Here is a 27,415-nt window from a genome sequence, read left to right on the forward strand (position 1 = left end):
CTCGATAGGCGGAATAACATCTTCACTTCTGCTCTCACAGGTGAAGATGTCGTTGAGCATGCTTTAGCTAAACTTAATTGATTCCTTGACACAGATTGACTCACTCGCTTAGTTCTCGCTATTTACCCCTGGGATTAAGAACACATCATAGAGAAAATGGATGATAAATGTATGGAAAGAGACAGAGAGATGATAATGATGACGATGATAACATTTAATTCTAAAATTAAGCATTTGATACATGTTTATGAATGAGGGATCAAAGAAGATGAACACATAAGATGAATTAGAGAATAGAAACAAATACGAAAAGAGTGTCAACGTCTTGACACAGATCTCGATCGGAGACTTGTGCTTGCCGGCGTATGGATATGGTGGAGAGGAAAGCTTCCCTCTCAGGCTTGCTTTCCCGGTAGAATTGACCTTTTGCACAGAGCTTCAGCTTCGGGAATCGAAAGAATTCCTTGCTCGAGACTCACCTTCCAGCCTTGTCTCGTAGTTTTCCCGAATTTACTCTGTAAAGTCTCTTCAGACCAACCTCTCTCCCCGTATATTTAAGGAAGCTATTTATAGACAAGACCTTGGCTATTTGAATTTGTGGTCCCCACTGTATAATTATGGTAATTCCTGCCATGGCGTAATGAAAAATTCCTCTCTGCTCCACGATCAGTCCGTCAGAATTGCACAACAAAAAGTTGTACACTTGTCAGAATCTTCTGCGAATGCATTGCTCTTCACATCTTCGATCGATCGTCGTATGCTGTGTTGTTTTTTTATTACCGCATGCGGTTGAAAATCGTTGATCGCTAAAGCTCATGATCGATTGTTGCATGCGCCGTCAATGCGTTGATCATTTCTTCGTTCTTGATCGATTGGCGCATGCGATGTAGATGCGTTTTACATTTTGTCTTTGAGCCATTAATGCATGCGGTGATCTATTTCCTGCAAAACAGAGACTGAAACATTCTATTTCGCCATCGCAATGGTGTTAGTGGATGCGTTTACGACATTTCATAATTTTCGTATTTCTCAGCCAATTCTTATACTATCGACGCAACTTTTCTCTCTTTTTTCCGCAATATCTAAATAAAACAGCGCAAATAACTTGTATTTCTACAAGTTATCATCAGTCATGATATGTAGTTTTCAAATTATAACATTTAACATTCTTTCTTGTTACTATTATTTTAGGTTGTTGAAGCTATAGGAAAATGAAAACGTACAAAGTTTAGACTAAAAGTATTAGATGATGACAAGAATTTTGTCAATGAGAGGCCCAAGAGAGAAAGGAAACAAACAACAAAGGCAAGAGAAATGAAAAAAGCATCTCCTAAAAAGAAGAAAAAGACTAAAACAACTTCATAGATGGACAGTGCTCCAAGCTTCAGCTTAAACATCTCTCAACTAGACTCTCAAACTCAATCTCAACCTTCTGAATATGAATCTCAACCTTCTTAAACTTAATGTTAGAACTTGGTTTTAAAATGTTATTGAAAAAGACTACAATACTACTACCAATGAACTATGTTATTTTGTGAATATTAAAAGTGACAATGAACATTGATGGTATAACTATATCTATAAGAATTCAACTTTATACTAATGATGTTATCTGCTGTGATTGTATCAATTTTATAAACTTTTGTATGCATTGGATAAAATTCTATCAGGTACATGATGAATAAACCACTATAAAATATATGTCCAATATAATTGTATTAGATACATCATGAATTCTATCATTGATAGATAATGATAGAAATCTATAAATGTCTATAAGTAATGATCTATTAAAAAAGAACATGATAGTAAGCTCCATCTCACTTGGGAAAAGAATTGCTCACTGAGCTCTGATACCACTTGTTGTTCCAGATGACTATGATCTTCACGTTCACAATCACAAAACACTTAGATTTAACGGTCAATAACAATTCAAGAGTCAGGGGAGGTAGTATGTTGAGACTTGAAATTCCTCTATCGTTTACCAAATGGCAGCTCGATCGTGTAGATGAAGCTCTAAGAACTAAACGATAGTTCAATTATGTAAACGATTGGATGAAGCGCTAGACGATCGTGTAGACGATAGTTGACTGGAGTTAGACGATCATGTAGACCACAGTTGATGAGCTAAACGATCGTGTAGACAATCAATGCGATAGGAACTACACGATCGTATAAACGATACTTTAGTAAATTCTAAATGATCGTAGTGTCTATCAATGGTTAAATATATAGTATATACTTTTGAAGTCTATCAATTCCATAGTTTACTGATAGACATTGATAGACTTCTATCAGTGTCTATCAACTCTCAACTCAATTACTATAGTGCTATAATGCTTCTAATAGTTAGCCAAATGATCGTATAATGGATATCTAAACGATCGTATAGTTAGCTAAACAATCTGTTAGTATTATCTAAATGATTATTTAACAAAAACTATATGATCGCATAATAGATATCTCAACGATCGTATAGTAGAGGATAGCTAAACAATCGCTTAGTATTCTCTATATGATCGCGCAACAGTTAGCCAAACGATCGCATAATAGATATCTAAACGATCGTGTAACATTTAGATAAACGATCGCTTAGTAATATCTATCTGATCGCTTAGTAATATCTATCCAATCGTTTAGTAATATCTATCTGATCGTTTAGTAATATCTATCTAATCGCTTAGTAATATCTATCCGATCGCTTAGTAATATCTATCTGATTGCTTAGTAATGTATATCCGATCGCTTAATGATATCTAAATACTCACTTAAAGTATTCGTAGAAACGCATTCACCATGCGATCGTGTACACAGGAATTACACGATTGTGTAAACGATACTTTAGTAAATTCTAAACGATCGTAGTGTCTTCAGTATCAATATCCATGATTAGTTCATCAAGTATCTTCATTTTCAAAATAGCTATGATATACACTGATTAAAAGATAACAGTGGATATCAACATAATAGTATATCCGTGTGTATAAATGATAGACACTGATAGAAATCTATCAGTGTCTATCAATATATATCAGTGTTTGTATAAATGGCTATATCACATGTTTCAGTCTAGAAAAGAAATATAAACAAAGAAATTCAAGAATTTTATTCATATAAAGATAGTGTTCCATTCACCTACAAACTCAATAATAGAACCAACAAATGGCAAAAATAACTTTCATAAGTTCTAATATCAATCTATTTGGCAATACAAGGGAAAAAATGAACTATAATGATTACATCATTGATTAATTAGGCGAAGTTTACAAGTCCTAGAAGTGTGACCTTTAGAATGACAACGACTACATCTTAATGAACTACTTTTAGCTTCACCTATAGATGAAATCCTTTGTTTTTTATGTCTTCCTGCTGAACGTTTAAAATAGAAAGTAATGCTCTAATACCATCATCTAAAACCCTCCAATCTGAATAGACTCCAACAGGTCGAACACAACCCATATATGTCCATGACAACGCGCTTGAGTAATAATAATTAGATACATAGGAATAAATATCCATGTTAAGCAGCTGAAGAACAGCAAGCGCATGAGAGCATGGAATTTCTTCAAAATCCCATACTTGATAGCTACAAGATCCTAAATTAATCTTTACTAGGAATTGTTTATCACCATCCATTACAGAGTATTCAACGTTGTCAATAGGATGAACTTAATAAATAAAAATGGGAAAAGAAATCAACATATTACAAACATACCAAATATACAAATAAATAAAATTTTATAGAAATCTATCAAGGTTAGGATGATAGACTTCTATCATGGTCTATCAGTGATAGACAGTGATAGAAATCTATCACTGTCTATCACACTGAATATCATTCTCCTATCAATTTTATAAATAACACTTACCATGAAACTTCTTGATTGTTCATGTTGGTTGCGTAATATATTCTCTACCCAAGGAGTCAAAATTGATGTCATCGATAAACTAGCTTTCCTTCGATCATGAAACCATTTTTGCAATAAACCTCTAATTGCATCGAGTAAACTTGCAACTGGTAAGTTCCTATTCTCTTTCAAAATAGAATTTACACACTCTGACGGGTTTGTTGTCATCATTTCATACCTTCTTCTTCGAGAATATACACGAGACCACTTCTCAAATCCTACATTAATAAGGCAACTTCGAATATTTGGAGAAATTGACTCCATAGATCTCATATTAAACTCGAGGTCATCAACAATATAAGATTTAGTACAACTAAAGTAAAACTGGTCAATCAAAGGATTCTTGAACAACTTCTTCAAATTTCGCAGAACATGTTGAATGCACACACAATACTCAACATTGTTAAACACACTTAAGACACCCTTTGGAATGCTCAAATGTCGATAAGAGACAATGACTAAATGTTCTCTATCCCCTAAACTAGTTTGTATATGTTCGAAAAACCATTTCCATGATACATCATTCTTAGAATCTACAATAGCAAACGCAAGGGGAAAAATATTATTATTACCACCTAGTGTGGAAGCTGATAGTAGAGTACCGCCAAACTTAGACTTAAAAAACGTGCTATCAATGGATATGGTAGGTCTACAATACCTCCACCCCTCAGTAGATGCACCAATAGCCATGAAACATAATTTAAAATGTCCATTTTCATCAATCTTTAAAGCAGTGTACGTTCCTGAAAAAATAAATGAAAACAATTATATTAGTCACAATGGTAACAAATCAATCATTGTCTATCATTGGTAGATAAACAATAATAGATGGCTATCACAGTCAATCAGTGATAGACAATGATGCACAACTATCATTGATAGACAGTGATAGATGACTATCATAGTCCATCTACAATGCACAGTAATATAAAATTTATAAGAAGAATACTTCATTTAAAATAATACCTGGATTCATTTCTTTCAACCTTTCAAAAAATTGTGGGATCAAGCTATATGATTCAGCTGCATCACCATTTAATGATCTTAATATATGTTCTTTTGCTCTCCAAGCTTTTTGATTACTAATATTAACATCAAGCTTAGTACGAGCCTTATGAACAATATCTCTAGGAAGGGAGTGATCAGTAGAGATAAACCTAGAATTCTCTTTCAAGCAGTCCCCAATTACAGATGAAGAAGCTTGCCTATGACAATTTTGAGTTGTATTCATTGAACAATTATGGTCGAAAATATACTTTATAAGCATCCACAACTCACTCTTCTTGTATCAAGATGCCCGAACATACCATTGACAGCCTTCTTGCTAACATTTCAACTCAAGTGACTTTGAATTTGACTGCGTAGTCCTAAATTGAAAATTCTTATTCATTGCTATTACGTAAAAACACTTACACAATATTTCTTTACTTCCAAATACATATTTTCCTTCAAATCGCCATTAAAACAAACATTTCGTATAACTTGATCATTTGAAGACTAGAAGAAGAACCTAAATATAGTAATCTATCACCACCTCCACCACTAATACCATTACAAGATTCTTCTATAGAATGATGACTGACACGAGCAACTAAAGGATGCCCAGTCCCTGAATCTTTAGCCAAAGACAAATACCAACTGATATCCTTATATTGCTTTATTTGAAATACAAATTGAATATTAGTTTGACCAAAATCCAATAATGTTGATAAATCTATTGAAACATCCAACTGAATTTCATCTAATATCAAACTAACTAAACCATTGAAGTCTATCATATTATCAACAAAAACTCCAGTAACACTATAATTCTCATAAGAATTGTAATGAGTCCACTGTCCACCATAAAAAATGACTACAGGAATATTAATCACGGTATCAATTTACTACAATAAAAGGAAAATAAGATTGTATAAGAAAAATGTTAATATGTATATAACTCTATCATTGTCTATTAGTGATAGACAATGATGGAGCTCGATCACATTATATCAAATACGGTATATCACTAGTGATAGAACTCATTCACTGTTATAGAGAGTGATAGAGTTCTATCACTTTCTATCAGTGATAGATAGTGATAGAACTATATCACTGTCTATCACGGATAGAAAGTGATAAAACTCCATCACTTTGTATAATCCATAGACAGTGATATATGTGTATCATTATCTATCAATAGTAGAAAAATATTCACATCCATACATAGTCACAAAAAAACTATCTATATGCGAGGAAGAAGCCATAGATGGATGATGCTACACGATCGTTTAGCACGTAAGGATGCGTCGAGTATCCAATACCGTATGATCGTCTAGCAAGCGATCGCCTACACCATCATGCAGCCAACGTCACACGATCGTGTAAAAAACTCTACACGATTGCGTAGCATTAACTATACGATCGTGTAAAAAACTCTGCACGATCACGTAGCATTAGCTATACGATTGTGTAAAAAACTCTACATGATCGCGTAACATTAGCTATACGATTGTGTAAAAAACTCTACACGATCGCGTAGCATTAGCTATACGATCGTTTAGCAAATGCTACACGATTGTGTAGTAAACTCTACATATCGCATAACAAAATCTATCCGATCGTTTAACTTTGTAAACTTTAAAGGAAAGCCTTAATATGTATATAGCTCTATCACTGTCTATCAGCGATAGACAATGATAGAGCTCAATCGCAGTATATCAAGCATGGTATATCACTAGTGATAGAGCTCAATCACTGTTGTAGAGAATGATAGAATTCTATCACTTTCTATCAGTGATAGACAATGATAGAACTATATCACTGTCTATCACTGATAGAAAGTGATAAAACTCTATCACTTTGTATAACTTATAAACAGTGATATATGTGTATCATTGTCTATTAGAAACTATCTATCTATCTACGAATTCGATTAGCACGATCGTTTAGCACACAAAAACTATCTATCTTTGAATTCGATTAGCACGTTCATTTAGCATGCAAGGATGCGTCGAGTATCCAATATTGTGCGATCGTCTAACAAGCAAGCGCCTACATGATCATGCAGCCAACGACATACGATCATGTAAAAAACTCTACACGATCGTATAAAAAACTCTACATGATCTTGTAGCATTAGCTATATGATCGTTTAACAAATGCTATACGATCGTGTAGTAAACTTTACATGATCGCATAATAAAAGCTATCCGATCGTTTAACTTTGTAAAATTTAAAGAAAGCCTTAAAACGAGAATTCTATCACGAAACATCTATCAACAATTTATCTATAAATCTTTATAACATAAACGCAATGCAGATAAAAAAAAAAACTCACTAGTACTGTAAACGAATTCGATGAAGAAACGTACACTTACAAACACAACAAATAGAAGAAAAAACCGTACCGTGGTCGCGGAAAATTCCGATGAAGAAGATCGATGAGGAAGAAAGAAAAATAGTGTTCAACGAGGAAGAAGATCAATGTGTTCGATGAGGAAGAAAGAAAAACAAAGTTCAGCGAGTGCAGCAAATCAAATTTGAAGAAAAGGAAAATTGGCGAGAAGGAAAATCATAGTGTGAATAAGGAAAGAAGGAAAATCAATACAGTGTTTGTAATTTGAGAATGGCGAGGAGGAAAATCACGGCATCGACGAGGAAGCATAGTTTAGCAAGCAAGTGCAGCAAATGAAAATTCGAAAAAAGGAAAATCGACGAGGAAGAAGGGTATTTTTGGAAATTAAAAAAAAAGGAAAACTGGAATTTGTTTTTGCTATAAAGTGTAAATATTATTGTTTTTTTCTTATTTATAAGAATTCCCCTAATATTAAATCTTCTAAAAAATACGATGATATTAAATAAAAAAACATTAAATGACTTCATATATTAATTAGATTTTTTTACACTAGTAATTGTTTTTAAGTAAATAAATAAAAATTTTGAAATTTAAATATAGTCCATACTTCTAGTTTATTGTTGATTTTTCCAAAAACATCGTATTATCTTTTAACATTGCCAATATAAATTTTGAAAATGAAAATTATTTTAAATGACAAAACTGCTGAAGATATTTACAAATAATAGCAAAATATCACAATCTATTTGCTATAAAGTGCGATAGACTACTATCTGTGTATATCATGATGTAAATAGACACGGATAGTAGTCTATTGTACTCTATTTTAGATATATAGTGAAATTTTGTTATATTTATAAATATTTTGATCTATTTTCCTATATTTGAAAGCAACCTTTTGTGTTTGCATTTTCTTAAATAAAAATTATTGTTATTATTTAACTGTTTTTTCTTAAAATACTTTGAAGGACTAATTATGATTTAGTGAAAATAAGTGAACTAAAATAGGCATTTAAAAATATAGGATCTAAACAATATTTTAACATATGTTAATTAAAGCTTTCTGTTTACAATATATTCTTTTTTTTTTTTTTTTTTTTTTTTTTTTTTTTTTTTAATTTTACAGATTAGGTTCTTAAATTCATAATGCTGATTTAAAAGTTAAAAGTTCAAATTTTCTTATAGACTAATTTTATAATATATTAAAACTATAAGAATAAAACTATGAATTTTGTGTTTGCATAGACTCAAATGAGTCACCGAAAAAACTGCTTAAGCCTGCAATGCCTACAAAGAAAGACATTTTGTGTTGGTGTTTAACACATCTATATCTATATCTATACTGCATTATTAAAAGGAGTTTATAAGGGAGATTTTTTACCTTTCTTTTTTATTCTTATACTTTTAATAAATGATTACTTTATCCTTCAATTTTTAGAATACGATTTTTTATTTAGTGTTTATTGAGCGATATTAAGAGAATATAGTTGCAACCTTATGTCGATGGTATACAACTCAATGAGTACAAATGGTTACACATATTGAATTGGTGTATCCATTCATGTATGAATGTGATCCATATATAAAAATGTGTCTATTCGAGTTTAGTTGTCCATTGATATTCTTCAATATTTGGAATACGACTCTTTGAATTTATGTGCCTATTAACTGTTTGTGTGTAGGTAGTTAATTCATGTATGGATGCGATCCATAAAAGGCAACTTATCAAGTTTAGATATTCATTGAGAGATATTAGAACTTTGAACAATAAAGATAATCCTTTATATTTTTAATTTACAATTAATAAATATACATGATTTTTTAACATTTACATTAAATTTTTAGAAAATAAAAAATAAAACAATAAATTTGGCACATGAGTAAGTGTGAGCACAAAAAACCTAAACGTTGAATAGTTCATTCTTTATTAAAGACCAAAATTGTAAAATTTCCATCTATACAAAAGACTAAAATGAGTGAGGATAAAAAAAATCATGGGTCATTTTTAAATGTAGAAAAATAAAATTAAATATTTACAAAATATAACAAATACTTCTCTTCCAATTTGACAACAATCTACAGTTTTACAACAGTCTAGAGTTTCTAGCTTACCTGTTTTGGCAAATAATTTTTCAAAGTGCTCTATTTTTATACTTAATCCGCCCCCTCCCCCTCTGGCTCGCGCGCTTTTTCTCTCGATCTCTCTCTCTCACGCTCACTTCCCGCGCCGCCGTCACGCCCTGCTGATCGTCGAACGCCACCGCCGCCTCCGTCCAACCGCCGAACGTTGCGGCCCGAGGATCCGCCGGCGGTGGGCAATCTTTTCTTTATTTTCCATTCTCTCTCCCTCTCTCTCTCTCTCACTGTCTCTCTGTGCAGGCACCACCCACGCCGCCGCCGCCTTGCTAGTCGCCAGTTGAAGGCGCCGCCGGCATCCGTTTTGTTGGCTGGTAGGTGGTTTTGGAATTTTGGGTTGTTTCTCGAATAAATCTTGAATACCCATTGGGTTTTGGCATGTTTTTTTTATTTGCCCAGAACATTTGGGTGTTACATTGGAATTTTGGAGGATTTTTAGGTGCCGTCCAGCAGCGGTGAAGGCATTTCGGCAACACGTTTTGGTGTGTTTTAAGTTTCCAATTACTTCTGAATTCATTATGATTATGGTAGATTGTACCCTAAATTTTAAAATTTCACTGTGCTCAGAGTTGGGTTGTTCGTTGAAGCCAGAAGACTGATTTTGGTGTGAATAGAAGTTGGGTAAATTTTCTAAGCACTCTTGGTTCGAGTTGTTGCCGGAAGGACTTCTTAAGTGAAATTACAGTATAAGTTAGGCCCAAAAGATTGAGATTTGTTTATTTTATGTTGTAGGTTTTACACAAGGGTCTATGCAGTGGAAGTTTATTTCCTCATACTTGGCTTAATTTTGAGGATAGTGACGCTACTACTAGAATGGCTAGAGACATGCAAAATTGGTATGATAATGTTGTTGGCCTTGTCATCTCGAGTATTAATGTGGTGAATGTCGACTAAACATGGCTTCTTACGTGTTTGAATAGTTATGAATGATAGCCGCGTCCAGGATGATTTGTGATTTTATGTGGGATCTCATGCATTTGCGTATTGGCAAAGTTCTAGAATGGAATGGCTAAGTTTTATGCCTAGAATGGCAAACTTCTAGCCTGAAATGATTAGGTTTTGGTTAGGTTCGACTAAATTTTAGGTCCCACCCGTTTAGAGATTTTCAAGCTCATGATTGGATGTGATTGCATAGTTTGACCCCAATCGTAGAGTTACTTACCGAGTATTTTTAATACTCAACATTTTCTTTTTAATATTTTTTAGAAAAAGGCGAGAACGTACTAGGTGGTTGACGAGGTGATTTTTGACGGTGCCATAGGACTAGAGTCATTGCTTCCGCTTGTTTTCATGTTTTCAAGATGTTGTTTTGATTAAGTCTTTGAGTTAGTAGTTTGACACTAACCGTTTTTCATTTCATTAATGTTTTCAGGAATTTCATTCTACTATTTTGTTGGCATACATTAAATTGACTTAGTGATGTTTTTATTGATTTCACTCCTAAATTTATTTAGTTAGGAATTTTTATTTTAAGTTAAATGACAATTTGGTCTTCGTTTTGAAATTGCATGTATTTAGTAACGACCCTAGTTCGAGGTATAAAAAATTTGGGTCCTTAAAAAATTTTGGGGTAAAAGAAACATTCATGGATAGAAGAAAACAGGGGAGAACCCCAAACACCAAAAGGTGGTTACAGAAGAGATCACCAATTATTGACTAAAAAAGATAAGTTTAAATGAGTGAATGATGCCTAGTTTTACGTTACAATAAAGTAGTAGACAAAACTAGATCCATAAAACAATTAAAAGAAGAAAAAGAGTCGGTGAAAAGCTGTCTGTTCCTTTCACCTCACAAAGTCCAAAAGAAAGCACGAAAGACAGTCAACCAAAACCATCTTCTTTGTACCACCAAAAGGATGACCCCCCAACAAGGAAACCAAAATAGCAGCAAAAGGACAATGCAAAAACAAAGGGACTGAAGATTCAACATGTCTGCGACACATGTGACACCAAGCGGGAGGAAGAGACATGTAAGGCAGTCTGCGCTGTAATCGTTCAGCAATATTGATGGTAACCCAACTAAGCTCCCAAAGAAAGATTTCATTTTTTTTGGGATAACCATCTTTCCATATCACTGAATAAAGGTCAATCAAAGATGGATCTATTGCACCCACTAAATCAGTCATAAGAGATTTAATAATAAAATTGGAAGATGGATCAAGCGGCCACAACCAAGAATCAGAAGAGGAATGCAATATAATAGAAGCCAAAATTTGTGATAAAGAAGCCCATTCAAAAATCTCCATCTCAGTAAAATTACGACGTAAGTTCAAATCCCAAGCATTAGTATGTGGAACCTGGACATTAGCCACCGTTACTTCTTATTGCGGTGCAAGATGATAAAGTCGTGGATACATGATGGATAGAACACTATAACTAAGCCAAGAATCATGCCAAAAAGATGTAGTAGCACCACCAAGCCGACAACAAATACGAGCATCAACTAGACTAGTATACCGACAAATAAACCTCCAGGGAGAAATGGAAGTGGGCTGAATGTCATACGTGGAGTAGTGTTTTGCCACAATAAGATTCTGCCATAACGCATCATGCTTTGATAAGAACCACCAAGTCCATCTTGCTAGAAGAGCAAAATTACGATGCTTGAAATTCCCAATGCTAATACCACCCAAAAGTTGAGAGCATTGAGAAATCACCTAATTCACATTGTGCATGCCACTATCACGCCAAGAACCCTCCCAAAAGAAGTCGCAAACCATCTTATCAAGGCAATTAATGACAGAGGATGGAGCCCTGAACATAGACAAGTAATATGTAGGGAGGTTAGAAAGGTTAGCCTGGATGACCATGCCATGTGTTTGCCCCTTTAGAAATGTAGGCATATCCAATTATGAAGTTTATGCCAAAATCGCTCCACCATCGGCTAGGAGAGATAGTTGGTTTGGTTTTGTCGATTTTGGGGTCAACCAAGAACCAATCCAAACTAATTGGTTTTATAAAAAGATCCAAATCAATGTCCAATAAAGAAAAAACCAACGGATCGGTTTTTATTTGGTTCTCGGTTTTTGACATTTTCATTTTTCTTTCAAATTTTTCTTTCTATTTCCAACTTTGTTTTGAATGGCCTCCTTTTGGCTAATTTAAAATTAGAATTGGGTTCATTTCTTTGTTTATAGATTGAAATTGCACATTTTTTTTTTAATTTTTATTTTTTTCTTGGCACTTGCTAAATAAAAAACATAAACACTCCATAATAATTGGTCTTTTTTTCCCCCCCTAAACAATAAATATATATGCACCATCATAATTAAGACACTAAAAGAAACCTAATGTTGGAGGTTATTTTTTAGAGTATATATACCCTTGGTTCGGTTCGAGTTTGATTGGTTTTTCCAATAAAAAACCGATCTAAACCAATACTTTATGGTTTTCTCCAAATATAAACCAATATGTCCAATTATATACTAAAAAACCAAACCAAACCAGTGGATTGGTTTGGATTGGACTGGTTTTTCGGTTTTTTGTTGCACTCCTACCACCAACTGCCAAAAATTAACTGAATTAGAGTTGGCACCCAAAGGAAGCCCTAAGGAAATTGTTGGCCAGAAGCCCCTTTTGCAGCCAAAATAACTCAATAACCATTCAAAACCAAAGTCAAGAATATGGATTTCAAGAAGCTCACTCTTGGCAAAATCTTAGGCCCATAAGCACATTCAAAGATACGAACAACATCAAATAAGTTGTGTATTTCATGGTGCTCAACAATGGAAAACAACAGTGTATCATACTATCATGAACAAACTGCTCATCATGTTGTTTTCGTCTAAATAAATTGTTTCAATGATGTTCCTAATATCTACTCGTGTTTTCTATAAACTTTTTCTCCTAGTTGGTCTTGAGTTTGAGTTATCATGCATGAAGTAATGGCTCCAGTTATTACTATTTTTTTTCCTGATTAATTTGTTTGAATCTTTTGTTTCCTCGTTCTTATGTTTCAGGTTTGAACCTCATCCTGCTCCTAAGCCCCGTTGTGGTGATAGGATCTTAATAGTGTTTGGCGTTAATCATGGGGGTGGAATTGGAAAAGGGTCAAGCTCAGTTGCACGATATGGAGGGTGTTAATCTCACAGATGCGCAGTTAGTTGATTTTGTTAGGGGTTTTCTTAGTTCAGTGTCACTGGTATTGTTCTCTTAACATCACTATTGGTCTTTACTTAAACCAGAGAACATATGGCATTTGAATTTAGAATTTCACTCTGTTAGTTTATTATTTGGGTTGGATATGCTTCCAAATTCTCACTGTTAATCATGTTGTTTTTTGAGGAATAACTGTACTAACCTTACAATAGCTCTTCCATTGGTGTAGGGAGATAATGATGGGTATAACCAGCTTGTTGGTGTTATACACCACAAGGACCGACTAACCCCCGAAGAGGTTGCCTTGCTCGTGGTATGTCCCTTACATCACATCTGTTTTTGACCAATGATAAGAGATTTAATTTCGTACTAAATACTATCTAATTTGAATTCACTTGATGTTCTTAACAGACATGTTTGAAGGCACTATCTGGAGCAGTTTCTTGTATAGATATCGTTCTCCATGAATCTCTTCTTGCAGCAGTAAGTTTATCACTGAATCTCAAGTCATTATCCTGGAATTTCGTTGTCGTAATGGAAGTTCTTTCTCAGATTTTCAAAAGGAGCTTGTGGGATTATGGACGTAACGTGATGGATGCCCTGATTGAACTGATAATTTCCCTGGTATGCGCATTTATGATGATAGAACTCTTAACACTTTTTCTCAAGGTTCACCTAATAATTCCAATATCTTGCGACTTTTTGTCTATTCAATGTTTCAGGCCGTTTCAAGTGGAAAATATGTGGATTCATGCTTGGATATGCTTGTAAATAATTTCATGCCACCCTACTCCTACAAGGATTTCCTGAAGAAACCACATGGGCTTACCAGAAAGGATGAAGTTCTTTCTCGAGTGCACACAGCTCTAAAAGACATCTTGGACTTGGTGCCTCTTGCACCCTTGAGATTAGAGCAGATAGTTGTCCATAAAATGCAAAGAGTCTTTTTCAAAGAATCTGTGAGTTGAATTTTCATGGACTAAAAGTTGCCCCAGAAAAATCCAAGTGAAAATTGTGTTTATTTCTCACTGACGATTATTGTTATTTTCATCTTTGTAATGTTTCTTTAAAAAGAAAAATATTGCTAATTTTGGTTTTTTATTTTTCTATCATCCTTTTCGTTTCATGACCATCAATTCAATGACTATTGGAAGTTTGGTGTGAAGCCGAAAGCCCATTTTTTGTTTGAATGCTTTCGCACATTGAAGTATATTAGATGGCAAGATTTATATCATTAAAACACCCTACCAGATATAGTTCAAACTAGAACAATGTCTGATTATGATTTGTAGTTGAAATGCAGTGTCATACGATCTTTGAAGTTTGTACACTAGATGCTATCATTAAAATACCCTACCAGATCTTTGCAGTGTCAAACTAGAACAAATCTAGTGTCATATATACACTAGATGCTACATTTGTACAATCTTTGAAGTTTGAACCTACGAACTCTTCTTAAATTTTGTGAATAAATGTGTTCATTCAATCTAGATAGCTGGGCCATTTAAAGAGAGGTATCATAAAGATGGTTACATTTTCAAAAGCCCTCATCTTGAAATTTTTTCAAAGAGAGACATTGTTTTGATTTCTTTTTGGAACTTTTTTTTTAAAAACTCGCCAGTCTTTCTTCAAAACATTTGCTTGCACTCTTTGTCAGGAATTTGTTTTGGGATTGTCTTCCACTTACATGTGTTTAACCTCTATGTAGTTGACCACGATATATGTGGAAAGCATGTTGAGGTTGGAAAAAGGTGCAATGAGTGAATTTGTTGGGAGAAAGATCTTAACCGCTCTGGTGGATAAGCTTTTAGATTTGGATGTAAGTCGAAACAAATATTTTACTGCACTGACATTTGTTTATTTGATTACATTATCATTAATATTAACGAGTTCTAACCTTCTGGTAGGTGGAGATTGGGTGGGACGATATCCTACAAGACGATTTCAGTAAAGGAATTTTTGAGATGGAACTTGCAGATGATGATGAAACTACAGAAGATATTAATGAGGCTTCTAGTGAGGTATGATATTTAATATCTAGGTTGGATTAAAAAACTTAAATGTATAAAAAAAAGGATTTTTCTTCAACAAGTTGTAATGTATTGTCTTAAAAAAAAAAAGTTGTAATGTATTTCATCTCTTTCTTAGCTTTTCTTCGTTTTAATTTGGAGAATTGTGGTAGAGAATCAATGTCTTAGAAAAGCTATCGAGGCTTATGTCTTGGGGCTTACCTCTAGACAAGACTGTAACATCAAGCCTTGAGATGTACACATTTGTTGAACTAGAAGAGACTCCTTGGTAAAAACACATCGAGTCTTAAATTTTTTACACCTTGTGTAATGATTAGAAGAATAATTTGATTTCTGTCATTCTTTAAGAATATAGAGGTTTGTTGTGAAAATTTGGACTACTACTACTTTTGGTAACGTGACTTCAAAAACAATGAAGACAATAAATTATAGTTTTAGTAGATCGTATTAATGATAATAGTAGTGATGTTATAGGCATCATTTTAAAATATTTTTGTTTAAGTGGCAATTGACAGGATGAATTTTTTATACATTTATGACTATCATTTTTAACAATACTTGGTCATACCAATTTAAAATGTTTTTAACTAAATTTGAGGCTTACATCTTACCTCTTCAAGAGGAAAAGCCTCGAGGCTACCTTTTAGTCTTTTAAAGCAATTTGGCATTTGATTCATTATACGCATTTATGTTCAAATATTAGCCTTCTAGTATATGAAGTAATGGATCTGAAGTATATTCCTTGGCTTGAAGCTAATTGTCTTTTGGGTCTACAAAGTTTATACTCTAGCAGAATCAGGTTTTTAACTTACATTTGGACTTTTTTGCCATACATCTCAGTACTTCTTTTAATTCTTGCCGTTATTTGCTTGGCTGAGTTAAGTTTATTTTGCTAGCTTCCAAGAGAACTAAGTCGTAAGAGCTTAGGTGGAAATATAATTGCTGAAACGTTAGATAGCTTGATTGTTCTAACATTTGAACATCTTGAATCATGTGAACGTGATGGACGATTGAATGAGGTACCTTGTGTAGTTTATATAATTTTCCTTTTTTTGTTCTCAATTTCTTTGTTTTATCTGCAAGTGAGAACTTTTTCCATGTTCCTTTAATGTGGAGGTTAGGTTTTTGACGTTTTACTCCTATCATTCCAAAGAACTGTTCTGACTGCTTACAAGTCTAAATTCGCCCAGGTAATTAACATGTCATAGCCATAATTCTCAATATTTGCTATACTCTGGTTTAGTGGGCTCTCATTTTATATCTGTTTTTGTTTTTTTTGTTTTTTTTTTTTTTGGAGATTGAATGACTTGCTTTTGTTGCTTTTTCTTGGCAGTTTGTCATTTTCTATGCTTGTGCATTAGATCCTGAAGTTTGTGGTGCGAGATTTGCCGTTTGGCTAGCAGACATGTTTGTTTCCTGCAATGATCCTCCGCTTACCAGGTATTAGAAATTCATTAGAAAGCGCTCTCTCTCTCTCTCTTTTTTATTAAAAGTATTGTTTCCATTTAGAGGAGGAAAAAACACACACACATACTCCTAATTTTGTTAGTTAATTTTGCCTTTGAAAGCTATGTGTCACTAGCATTTGAAAGCTTCATAAAAAGATCTGAATGGGGGATCAACATTGTTAATTTTGCCTCTGCTTTTTACAACACTTGCTTTGCTCATTTCTTGTCCATCTAGTCGTAGCTATTTAAATTGTATCTCGTTTGCAAGGCCTTACTCATCTAACAAATCTACTACTAACAAGTGTGGGGGTTGAGTTTCTCTCTCTCCTTCTGTCTCTCTTATTGTTATTATTTTATTTTAAGGTTTTAAGGTTTATGGTTTTCTTTTAACTATCTTTCTAGATATATATCAATAAAGAAAATAAAAGAACTCTCTCGAATAGAAAAATTTGCACCTGCATGAGCCTATGAAACTTGTACTGCTGTAGAGGTTTAAATGATTGTGATTTGAGATGGGAAGAAAGCAAGTAGTTACGTAGGAATTCTATCTGATTTATGTCAATAGTCTAGTAGCCTTGTACACGAAATATAATTTTACATCATCACACTGTCTCACGCAGTAGTGGTCCCTAGTTTGAACCTGGGCTTAAACGCATGTTTTCATTTTTTTTATATAAAAATGAATTTAAATAATATATTTTTTTGAGCCTGGTTTGATTTTGAGCTCAAACACGTTTTTCTTTGTTTAAATATAAAAATGAAATTAAATAATATATGTTTGTGGTATTGTGCAGGGATGAAGGCCGTTTCATATCTTGCAAGTTATTTGTCTCGTGGGAAGTTTCTGTCAACCTCTTTGGTTACTATTATATTGAAAAGGTTAACTTGTCAACTTCAACTATGTTTCTGTGATGAAAAATATGAAACTGATAAAATTGAAGTAGGGAGGGTAAATACGTGTGGCTCTAAGTGTAGTTTTGCTTCTCATTTTTTTCAGACTGGTGGATTGGTGTTTAGAATATGGCAAAACACTGGATGTTGACCCGAACCCAAAGGCTCATAAAGTATTTTATTCTGGTTGCCAGGTATACAATTCTTGGACTCCTTTTTGCTAGACTAAGATACGTGGGGTTTGTTGAAAAATGAGAAAATAATGATTATCATTGAACGATAGAAGAAGGTACACAAGATTTACGTGGAAAACCCTAGAATAGGGAGAAAAAATTACGATATAAGTGTTCTTTTATTATTGTTAAGGTGTAAACAGACGGTAGAAAACCCTAATACAGAAAAGGAAAAAACTAGGGCAAAGTAAAAAGACTAAAATGTCCTTAGGGCTAATACATAACAACCCTTTATTTTTCAATACTCCCCTTCAAGTTGGGGCGTAGATGTCAATTAGACCCAACTTGCTAACACAAGAATCAAAGCTTTGCCCGAGTAATCCTTTGGTGAGAATATCAACAACTTGTTGACTAGAAAGGATGTAAGGAATACAAATACTGCCACTGTCTAGTTTTTCTTTGATAAAGTGTCTATCGATTTCCACATGTTTTGTCCTGTCGTGCTGTACAGGATTGTTGGCTATGCTTATGGCTGCTTTGTTATCATAATAGAGCTTCATAGGAAGATCACTGGCTTGATGGAGATCAAACAGAACTTTCTTCAACTAGATTTTTTCACATATTCCCAGACTCATAGCTTTGTATTCTGCCTCAGCATTGCTTCTAGCAACCACATCTTGCTTCTTACTTCTCCAAGTAATAAGATTACCCCACACACAAACGTATAGTACCCAGAAGTCTATTTCCTGTCTATAACAGATCCTGCCCAATCAGAGTTGGTGTAAGCCTCAATGCATCTTCTGTTAGTTTTCCTGAACATCAGACCCTTACCTGGAGTAGTTTTTAAATATCTCATATTCTGATTCACAGCTTCCATATGTTTTTTGTAAGGTGCTTGCATAAACTGACTCACTACACTGACGGCGTAGGATATATTTGGTCTAGTATGAGATAAATAAATAAATTTTCCCACTAGACGCTAGTATCTCTTTATCGATAGGAACTTTGTCAACAGAATCTCCCAGCTTAGCGTTGAATTCTACAGGAGTATCAATAGGTCTACAACAGTCATACCTGTTTCTTTCAGTAAATCAAGTGTGTATTTCTGTTGAGAAACAGAAATCCCCTCTCTTGATCCCACCACTTCCATTCCAAGAAAATATCTTAGTCTTCCAAGGTCCTTAATCTCAAATTCCTCAACCATTTTCTTTTTAAGCTTGATAATCTTAGCAGCATCATCTCCCGATAGAACAATATCGTCTACGTACACAATAAGAACAACAATCTTCCTGATATTGACCTTTTTGTGAATAAGGTGTGACTAGAGTGTCCCTGAGTATAACCTTGGGACTTAACAAAGATAGTGAACCTGTCAAACCAAGCTCTCGAAGACTGTTTCAAACCATACAAAGACTTCCTGGGATTACACACTTGATAGTCGAATTGAGCTTCAAAGCCAAGAGGACTCATAAACTTCTTCCTCTAATTCACCATTCAAAAAAGCATTTTTCACATCAAGTTGGTGGAGAGGTTGATCTTTGGTAACTGCTACTGAAAGAAGAACCTGAACTGTGTTTAGCTTCGTATAGGAGAAAAAGTTTCTAAGTAGTCTATTCCATAGGTCTGAGTAAACCCTTTAGCTACCAATCTGGCTTTGTACCTGTCAAGAATTCCATCTAACTCATACTTCATAGTAAACATCCACTTGCACCCAACTATTTTATGCCTTTTAGGAAGAGCCATACAATCCCAAGTATTATTTTTTTCTAAAGCTCTCATCTCTTCCATGACCGCAACCTACCATTCAGGAACTTCCATTTTCATATGTATATTGTTTGGTATCATTACTGTATCCGGGCTAATAGTGAAAGCCATGAACTCAAAAGATAAACTACAGTAAAGTAGAAAGCTATGCATGGAATATTTAGTGCAAGATCTGGTGCCCTTTCTCAAAGCAATGGGTATATTAAAAGATGCATCATAACTCTCTTTTTTGTTAGACCCCTTATTGGTCAGTTACCTGTGGCAAAGTCTCATCCACTGGTATTTCTCCTAATGACTCATCACTACCTGCAACTTTGTCATTCTCTGGAATTAACATGTTAGTTTTGTCACTCTCAATTACGTCACACATATCACCCTTGATACAAACATCAGTATTATTAGAAGTTTTGTCACTCTCACCCACATCACACATATCACCCTTAACACTAACATTAGTATTATCAGAAATAGGAGTACCTTGAGCTGGTGCTGGTTCCGATTCATGGACCGTAGCCAGAGAAGCAACAGGTGGCACTATTTCCTTTATGAGATTCTTCCTGTAGTATGTTATCCATGGAACTTGTTTAGTAGGTAGGATAGTATCATTCGTACCCAAGATAGGTTCGGGAAGAAGGTCCATAGGAGTTAAAGATGTGGACCAATTAGTCTCTTCATTACTATTCTCCCCTTGAAGAGGACTAATAGGAAAGAAAGGTTTATCCTTGAGGAATATTACATCCATAGAGACAAAGTACTTCTGTGAAGATGGATGGAAACACTTATAAACTCGCAGGTGAAGAGGATACCTGACAAAGACACATTTCTGAGCACGAGGGGTAAATTTAGTGCGGTTAGGACCATGACTATGGTCAAAGGCAGTGCACCCAAACACCCAAAGAGGAACATCAGGAATAAGGCGAGTGGATGGGTATGACTCTTTGAAGCATTCAAGAGGAGTTTGGAATCGGAAAACACGGGAAGGCATCCGGTTGATGAGATGAGCTGCAGTCAGAACAGCATCCCCCCCATAAGTAAGAAGGAAGAGAAATAGATAGCATGAGGGATCGTGCAACCTCAACAAGGTGACGATTTTTCCGTTTAGCCACCCCATTCTGTTTAGGGGTATAAGCACAGGAGCTTTAATGGACAATTCCTTTAGAAGCCAAAAATTCATGAAAGGTGTTATTAAAGAATTCATGGGCATTTTCACTACGAAGGATGACAGTTTTGGTGTTAAACTGAGTCTTCATAGTAGTATAAAATTGTTGGAATATCAATGGTACCTCTGATTTATCAATGAGAAGGAACACCCAAGTAAGACGAATGTGATCATCAATAAATGTCACAAACCAACGCTTCCTGGAAGAAGTAGTGATGTTTGAGGGACCCCAAACATCACTATGGATAAAGATTAAATGGCTGGGAAGGTTTGTAAGGTTCGAAAATAAACCCAATGCTGTTTAGCATGAATACACACATCACAAGACAAAGAAGAGATATCTACATTATGGAATAAATGAGGAAATAAATACTTCATATATTGAAAATTTAGGTGACCAAGATGAAAGTGCCATAACATATAATCTCTTTCAGAAGTTGAAAAACAAGAAGATAATAAACCAATCCTATAACAATTCCTAGAGGAAGCATCATCATTAAGGGAATAGAGCCTTCTATCATGTTGGGCAATGCCAATCGTTGTCGCCGAGCTTAGGTCCTGAAAGAAAACAGTATCAGGTGAAAATACAACTTGACAGTCCAAATCTTTAGTGATCTTAATGATAGACAACAAATTGTAAGATATTTTTGAGACATGCAATACATTTTGTAAAGTTAAACCCTCAAAAGGAGAGAGATGACTCTTTCCTGCAACAGGAGTAAAGGACCTATCTGCAATCCGAGTTTTCTCATTACCAACGCTTGAAAAATATGAAAGAAACTGATCAAACGAGCTAGTTAAATGATTTGTAGCTCCCGAATCAAGAATCCGTGGTTTCTAACCATTAATACTAAGGAGGCTGAAGGACTGAGAAGTACCTGACTGGGCAATAGCACTGACCTCGACAGTACCAAAGTCATTCTAGTTATTCACCTGAGATTGAGACTGTGAAGCACCATTTGTAGAATCACTCACAAGTGTTCGGCCAGGGTTTGACTTATCGTTTTGATGATGGCGTCTGCCATTCAGAGGTCGACCATGTAACTTCTAGCACTGATCCTTAGTATGCCAAGGTTTCTTGCAATGTTCACACACTGGAGGAGGTTTACTATTTTGCTTGTCACCATCAAGCCCAGATGATTTTACGCTAAACACAGCAGAATCAATGGTAAAAACAATAGGATTGTTCATAGCACTCGATCTATCTTCCTTTAAACGAACCACAGAGCAGACTTCCATGAGAGAAGGTATCGGTCTTTGTCGCAGTATTTGATTGCACACTGTATCAAATTTGGAATTCAGACTAGCAAGAAAGTCATAAACGTAATCAATTTCCTCAATTTTTGGATACTGAATTCCACCATACGGATAGTTCCAGACAATTTCATGACATAGATCCATCTCCTGCCAGATTAGAGACAGTTTATTGAAATAGGAGGTAACATCCATTGTTCCCTGTTTGCATTCATGGACATGTTTACATAAAGTGTATAATCGTGATGCGTTTTGCGTCTGCCTCTTAGATTACAGCTTCTGTACTGCATCCCAAATATCTCGAGCAGTTATAGCATACAGTAAGGTCTGTGGCTCCATACTATTATCTAACAACGAGCGAAGCAAGGAGTCTTCTCCTTTCCAATGCACTCTTGAGGATCTCCGGGTCTAGGTCTCGGTATCTCACCAGTTAGACACCCAAACTTGTGGCACCCCTTGAGGGCCATTTTGATAGATTGAGACCAAAAGAAATAATTCTGGCCATTCAGCTTCTCCCTTATAATGAAACCTGTAAAATTTCCCATAGATCCAGACAAAAAATTTGTTGTAGGTAAAGTAGGGAAAGTAGTTACCGGATTCTCTGAATACATTGGTAGACCGGAAGTTAAATCTGAGTTTACGGGGTTCAACTGAAGATTTGTGGAAGTTCCAAAAGTTGCCCTAAGAGTTGCAATCTGTTGTTGAAGGTTAGCTAATTGCTGTTGGACCATCATTGGAGATAGACTTACTGAACCCGTAGCACCATGGCTGGCCAGAGGAGACTGCACGTGGCTGGTAGTAGGTGACATGGCTGGTTGCTGTCCACCGTGAAAGGATGAAGATTCCCTTGTTTCAAAAGTGTGCTTATGGTCGTTGACATTCGTGCGATTGAGGTGGCCGGTGTTTGGGTAGTCAGCGCCAGGGAAGCCAGCGTTAGGAAGGCTAGCGCTCGGGTAGGGGAGCATCTGCAATCGCCAGTCAGCATCTGACGGAACCAACGTTGAGGGAGTTGGTAGCGGCTGGAGGTGTGGCGGTAATGCTGTCGTCTGACTGAGGAGAAGCGAAAGCGTCGTTTGGAGGTAGCAATCAACAGCTGCTTGCACGACGGCAGCGTGGATTGCATCAACAATGGTGGCGGCGGCTCCACCTGTTTCAGCAGTGATGGTGTCGCCAACTGCTATTGTTGGTGAAGGTCGAGGAACCAACAATTGATTTTTGTCAATGACGAATAGGGTTTCGTCACCATGTTCTGATACCATATTGAAAGATAGAAGAAGGTGACATAAGATTTACGTAGAAAATCCTAGAACAGGGAGAAAAAACCACGATAGAAGAGTTCTTTTATTATTGTTCAACACATACAAATATAAGAGGACTAAGGTGTAAATAGGCCGTAGAAAACCCTAATATGGAAAAGGAAAAAACTAGGGCATAGTAAAAAGACTGCCCCTTAGAGCTAATACATAACCGCCCTATATTTTTCAACAATTATGTTTCTCGAAGTGCTGTTATTTGTACTTTTCAGTTATGATTATGATGACTTAGATTTTTGTTTTTTAAACTCGGAAACAGATTCGACTGATATTAACAAAATTCAAAACCCCTTCATGGAATTATTTGAAAACAATCCAATTGGAAGATTTTAAAGAGTATGAGTAGTCATATAACCACTCTGGGAAGACAAACTCTACAAGTATAGAAAGGATTGGGATGCCTAACAGTCTCCCACACCATGCATCACGTAGGGGAGAGAATATAAATCTTGACAAATCCATTTTCCATCTCCAATTGGACAGCTCTTACTAACCATTTATTGAAGTATTTGGCTTATGGTTTTGATTTGTGTGACTTGAGGATAAAATCATATTTGGTGAAGGGCTTGCTTACCTAAACTATGTGTATTGCTAATTTCACTGGTAGGGAACCACCTGGACACCAAAAAAGACAACTCATCTGATATGAAAATTGTCAAATACTTATTATTAAAAGGAGCCAAAGGTGTATATTATTAGGCTCCCGTTATTATGGAAAGTAGACAACGATAGAAATGAATTCTTTAATCCTTATGAGCATCCCATTATGGAGGTGTAGGTGATTGCGATGCTTTATGGAGGTGTAGGTGATTGCTTATAAATACAAGTGGAATGAAACTCATTGGTGGCCTTCTATGAAAGGATCTCCTTTGTTTAAAGGCCATTGGCTCTAGATCATGAAAAACATCCTCACTTCATAGGAATGATACATAGTTAGAGTGGGTTGTGGTCCCATGGAGATAAAACTTGGTTTTGGAAGGACAAATGGTTGGTTGACTTGGCTTTTTTGAACAAGTTTCAACAAATCAACGTTTTATATTAAATAACAGGGATGACGTGTTTGTGTGGTAGCTGGAAAATGATGGCTCCTTTTAGGTTAATTCTTTCTCTCCCAAGGCTCGTTGTGAAACAAATAGCTTTGGAAAGGAAAAAATCTGATCTTATTTGGTTATTTTTCTGCTTCTTTGTGGTCCTTAACTTCTAAATTCTTGTGTAATTATAGCCTAACCCAAATTTATGCTCTTCTTTTTGTAAGTAATGTGGAGATGCCTCATCTCCCCCCCTTTTTGTGTCTGTCTTTGATAATGAAAGTTATGTTTATTAAAAAAAATCTTCTTTATCATAGTCATTTTTAGTTGCTTTTGAATGTAAATCCTTTTCATTTTTATTTTTACTTTGATTAAAAGCCTGTTATTATTCTTTTTAGAAAAGTCCATTTTGGAGGGATGTAGTATTTTTCTCGAACTTTCCCACTCCAACTCCACTAACATGGGAAAAAAATTTAACCTCTATGATTATTGTTATCTAAATTCCTCTCACTAAAAAAGCAAGGGGTTATGGCAAACCCTAAAATGGCTTTTTATCTATTTACTTATATTAGTATTTTAAATTCTCTATCGTTGGAACCTAAAGAAATAGAACTGCACTTTGAAATATTGATTCAATTCTAACACCTTGAATTGCTTCGAGGATGAATTTCATGGATGTTTGGTCAATTAGAAAATCTGCGTGGCAGCAGTTTTCTGTTTACAAGATTTAGAACCTTATTTTAATGATTTATTTTCCACAGGCCATAATGTATGTGCTTTGCTTCCGGATGAGGTCCATTTTGGAGATTCCACGTCTGAAGTCACAACTTCTGCTTATTCCTATAGGTCCAGTCTTGACGCATAGATTAAGCCCACTGAAGGTGGGTAATTGGTTGACCCCTTGATCTTTGGTGGTTTTCGTTTTGTCATAAATCTGTCTGATAGTTGTTCCTTGTCCTTGAAATCAATGTTTGTGTTCTGAAAACTGAGTAACTGTATGGAACTATGGGATGGGCATCTTACCCATGCATTAAGTTACAATTGTTTGGAAGTTTACATTTTGGCCTTGGTGCTTTACATTTCTAATTCGTAATTGCAACTCCTCTCCAGTGCCTCATAATCAAATCCACAAATCTCGGCTTTCTGCTATTGTAGTGATGGTGTGTTGTTAACCTCCAAAAAGATTTGACTACTTTCTGAATCTCTGTTCTGTGCAATTTTCTTATATGCATATTATTTTGGCGCCTTTTTGTTTAACAGGTTTGCCTACCATCTATCGTTGAGGAATTTCTTCGGCAGGCAGAAGTTGCTAATTTATTTTCACCATCAGAGACTTTTATATTCAATGGTTTGCTGGAGTCTGAATATTCTCAGACTTTTGGTGGGATAGAAAGGCTCGACATGTTTTTTCCGTTTGATCCTTGCTTATTGAAAACATGCGACAGGTTTTCACTCTTAGTCCTGATCTCCTTTGTTTCCTTTTTAAGACAACAAAGGATAGATAGATAAAACCATTATAAATTTGGATACACGCAGAAGAATTATAAAAGGCCACATAGAATTGCAAGTTAAAATCATTTTGCCTGCCTATTACGGGTAGATTGCTTAATATTCGAAATGATTGATTGGAATGAGTGAGAACGCTTGAGAACTTGAAGGTGTAATAAATAAGAATGTTTCCTTTGATTGATTGATTGATATATATATATATATATTTATTATTTATTTTTTTTTTTTAAAAAAATTATTAACTCATGCTTTGTTATTCCACTTGGTTTATGAAGATATCTACGGCCACATTTTGTATATTGGTCGATGGTCAGACCTACCTACGATGAAGAAGAATATGGAGGTAGCAGCGATGAAGATGTTGCAGAGGTTTTTCCAGATAGAATTGAGGAAAACCTTATGGACGATGAAGCAGTGGCAAGAAGCTACGACGACAGAGATTTTGATCTTGATGAATTTGATTCTGCATTAAATGAAATGTCCATCACACCAAGAAATTCTCTTCAGTACCGGCGAGATTTTGTTCAAATGCCCTTGCAAATCCGACCCACGATAAGTCCAGAATCTTTGTGATAAAAGATATCAGTTTGAATAGTTAACTGGAATGGAAGTATGAATGGCTGGGTTGGCATATTTCCATGAAGATATTGATTGCAAATCTAGGTTGGGTTTTTGGGGCTTGTCTTGTTTGTTTAAAATGTATAATAAATAGGTGGGTTGGAATTGGTGTTGGTGGGGTTCAGTTTTTTTTTTTTTTTTTTTTTTTTTTACCTCATTCCTTTTTCTAGCTTTGAATATTGCCTTTGCTTTTCTTTACGCTCCAGGCTTATAATAGTTGCAGTAAGTGATCATATACAGCCTAATTTTGTTCACCTCTAAGTGATATATATGTATGAGTATGACTGGTTAGTGAACTGTCTTTCCTCTATTGTGTTTCTGATGAACATTTTATAAACCACAGATAAATAACTCATATATTAAAGCTTGCTAACTTAATGTTATTGTAAAAAAGATAACATATACACATAAACGTTGAATAACTCGATAACTTGACTGTTTATGTTTATATAATATACATTGTCTATGTCAACGAAATTGTGTATAGAATATTTACCCTTCATTTCGATGTTATTACCTTCACTAATTATTTATCGAATGTGAATTTTATTTATAATAAAGCCTTAGTGTAAATAAAAGAACATTATATCATCTGTCTGTAATAAAAATGTTGAACTAAATCAATAATTTTGTCTATTAATAGCTATTCTTTGTATAAAAAAAAACAGATCTTTTTTAATATTTATTTTCTACCCATTTGCAATTTTTTTTTCTAGAAAATTGTAAGATAATTGAGCTCATTTAAAATTA

At 34.9% G+C, this 27,415-nt stretch overlaps 1 protein-coding gene across 1 annotated transcript; it reads left to right on the plus strand.

The window, feature by feature from the left end:
- The first annotated feature begins 9,394 nt into the window (after positions 1-9,394).
- On the plus strand, positions 9,395-26,973 carry LOC120088133 (RNA polymerase I-specific transcription initiation factor RRN3-like). Its single transcript, XM_039045220.1, has 20 exons — positions 9,395-9,556; positions 9,625-9,695; positions 9,781-9,863; positions 9,949-10,002; positions 10,114-10,217; positions 13,340-13,521; positions 13,708-13,791; positions 13,890-13,961; positions 14,031-14,102; positions 14,201-14,437; positions 15,187-15,297; positions 15,386-15,499; positions 16,405-16,527; positions 16,630-16,698; positions 16,842-16,947; positions 17,751-17,835; positions 17,954-18,041; positions 25,300-25,419; positions 25,799-25,983; positions 26,323-26,973. Exons 6-20 carry the CDS (start codon positions 13,408-13,410, stop codon positions 26,618-26,620), a joined length of 1,878 nt encoding a protein of 625 aa, XP_038901148.1. The 5' UTR covers positions 9,395-9,556; positions 9,625-9,695; positions 9,781-9,863; positions 9,949-10,002; positions 10,114-10,217; positions 13,340-13,407; the 3' UTR covers positions 26,621-26,973.
- Positions 26,974-27,415: the final 442 nt, after the last annotated feature.

The sequence above is a fragment of the Benincasa hispida genome, chromosome 10 (genome assembly GCF_009727055.1).
Source record: "Benincasa hispida cultivar B227 chromosome 10, ASM972705v1, whole genome shotgun sequence".
NCBI classification, from domain to species: Eukaryota; Viridiplantae; Streptophyta; class Magnoliopsida; order Cucurbitales; family Cucurbitaceae; genus Benincasa; species Benincasa hispida.

Coding starts and splice junctions, on each gene's coding strand:
- LOC120088133 (XM_039045220.1), top strand. CDS start 13,408: ATGGGGGTGGAATTGGAAAAGGGTCAAGCTCAGTTGCACGATATGGAG. Junction 13,962..14,030: donor ATGAATCTCTTCTTGCAGCA/GTAAGTTTATCA, acceptor GTTCTTTCTCAG/ATTTTCAAAAGGAGCTTGTG. Junction 16,948..17,750: donor CAATGATCCTCCGCTTACCA/GGTATTAGAAAT, acceptor GGTATTGTGCAG/GGATGAAGGCCGTTTCATAT.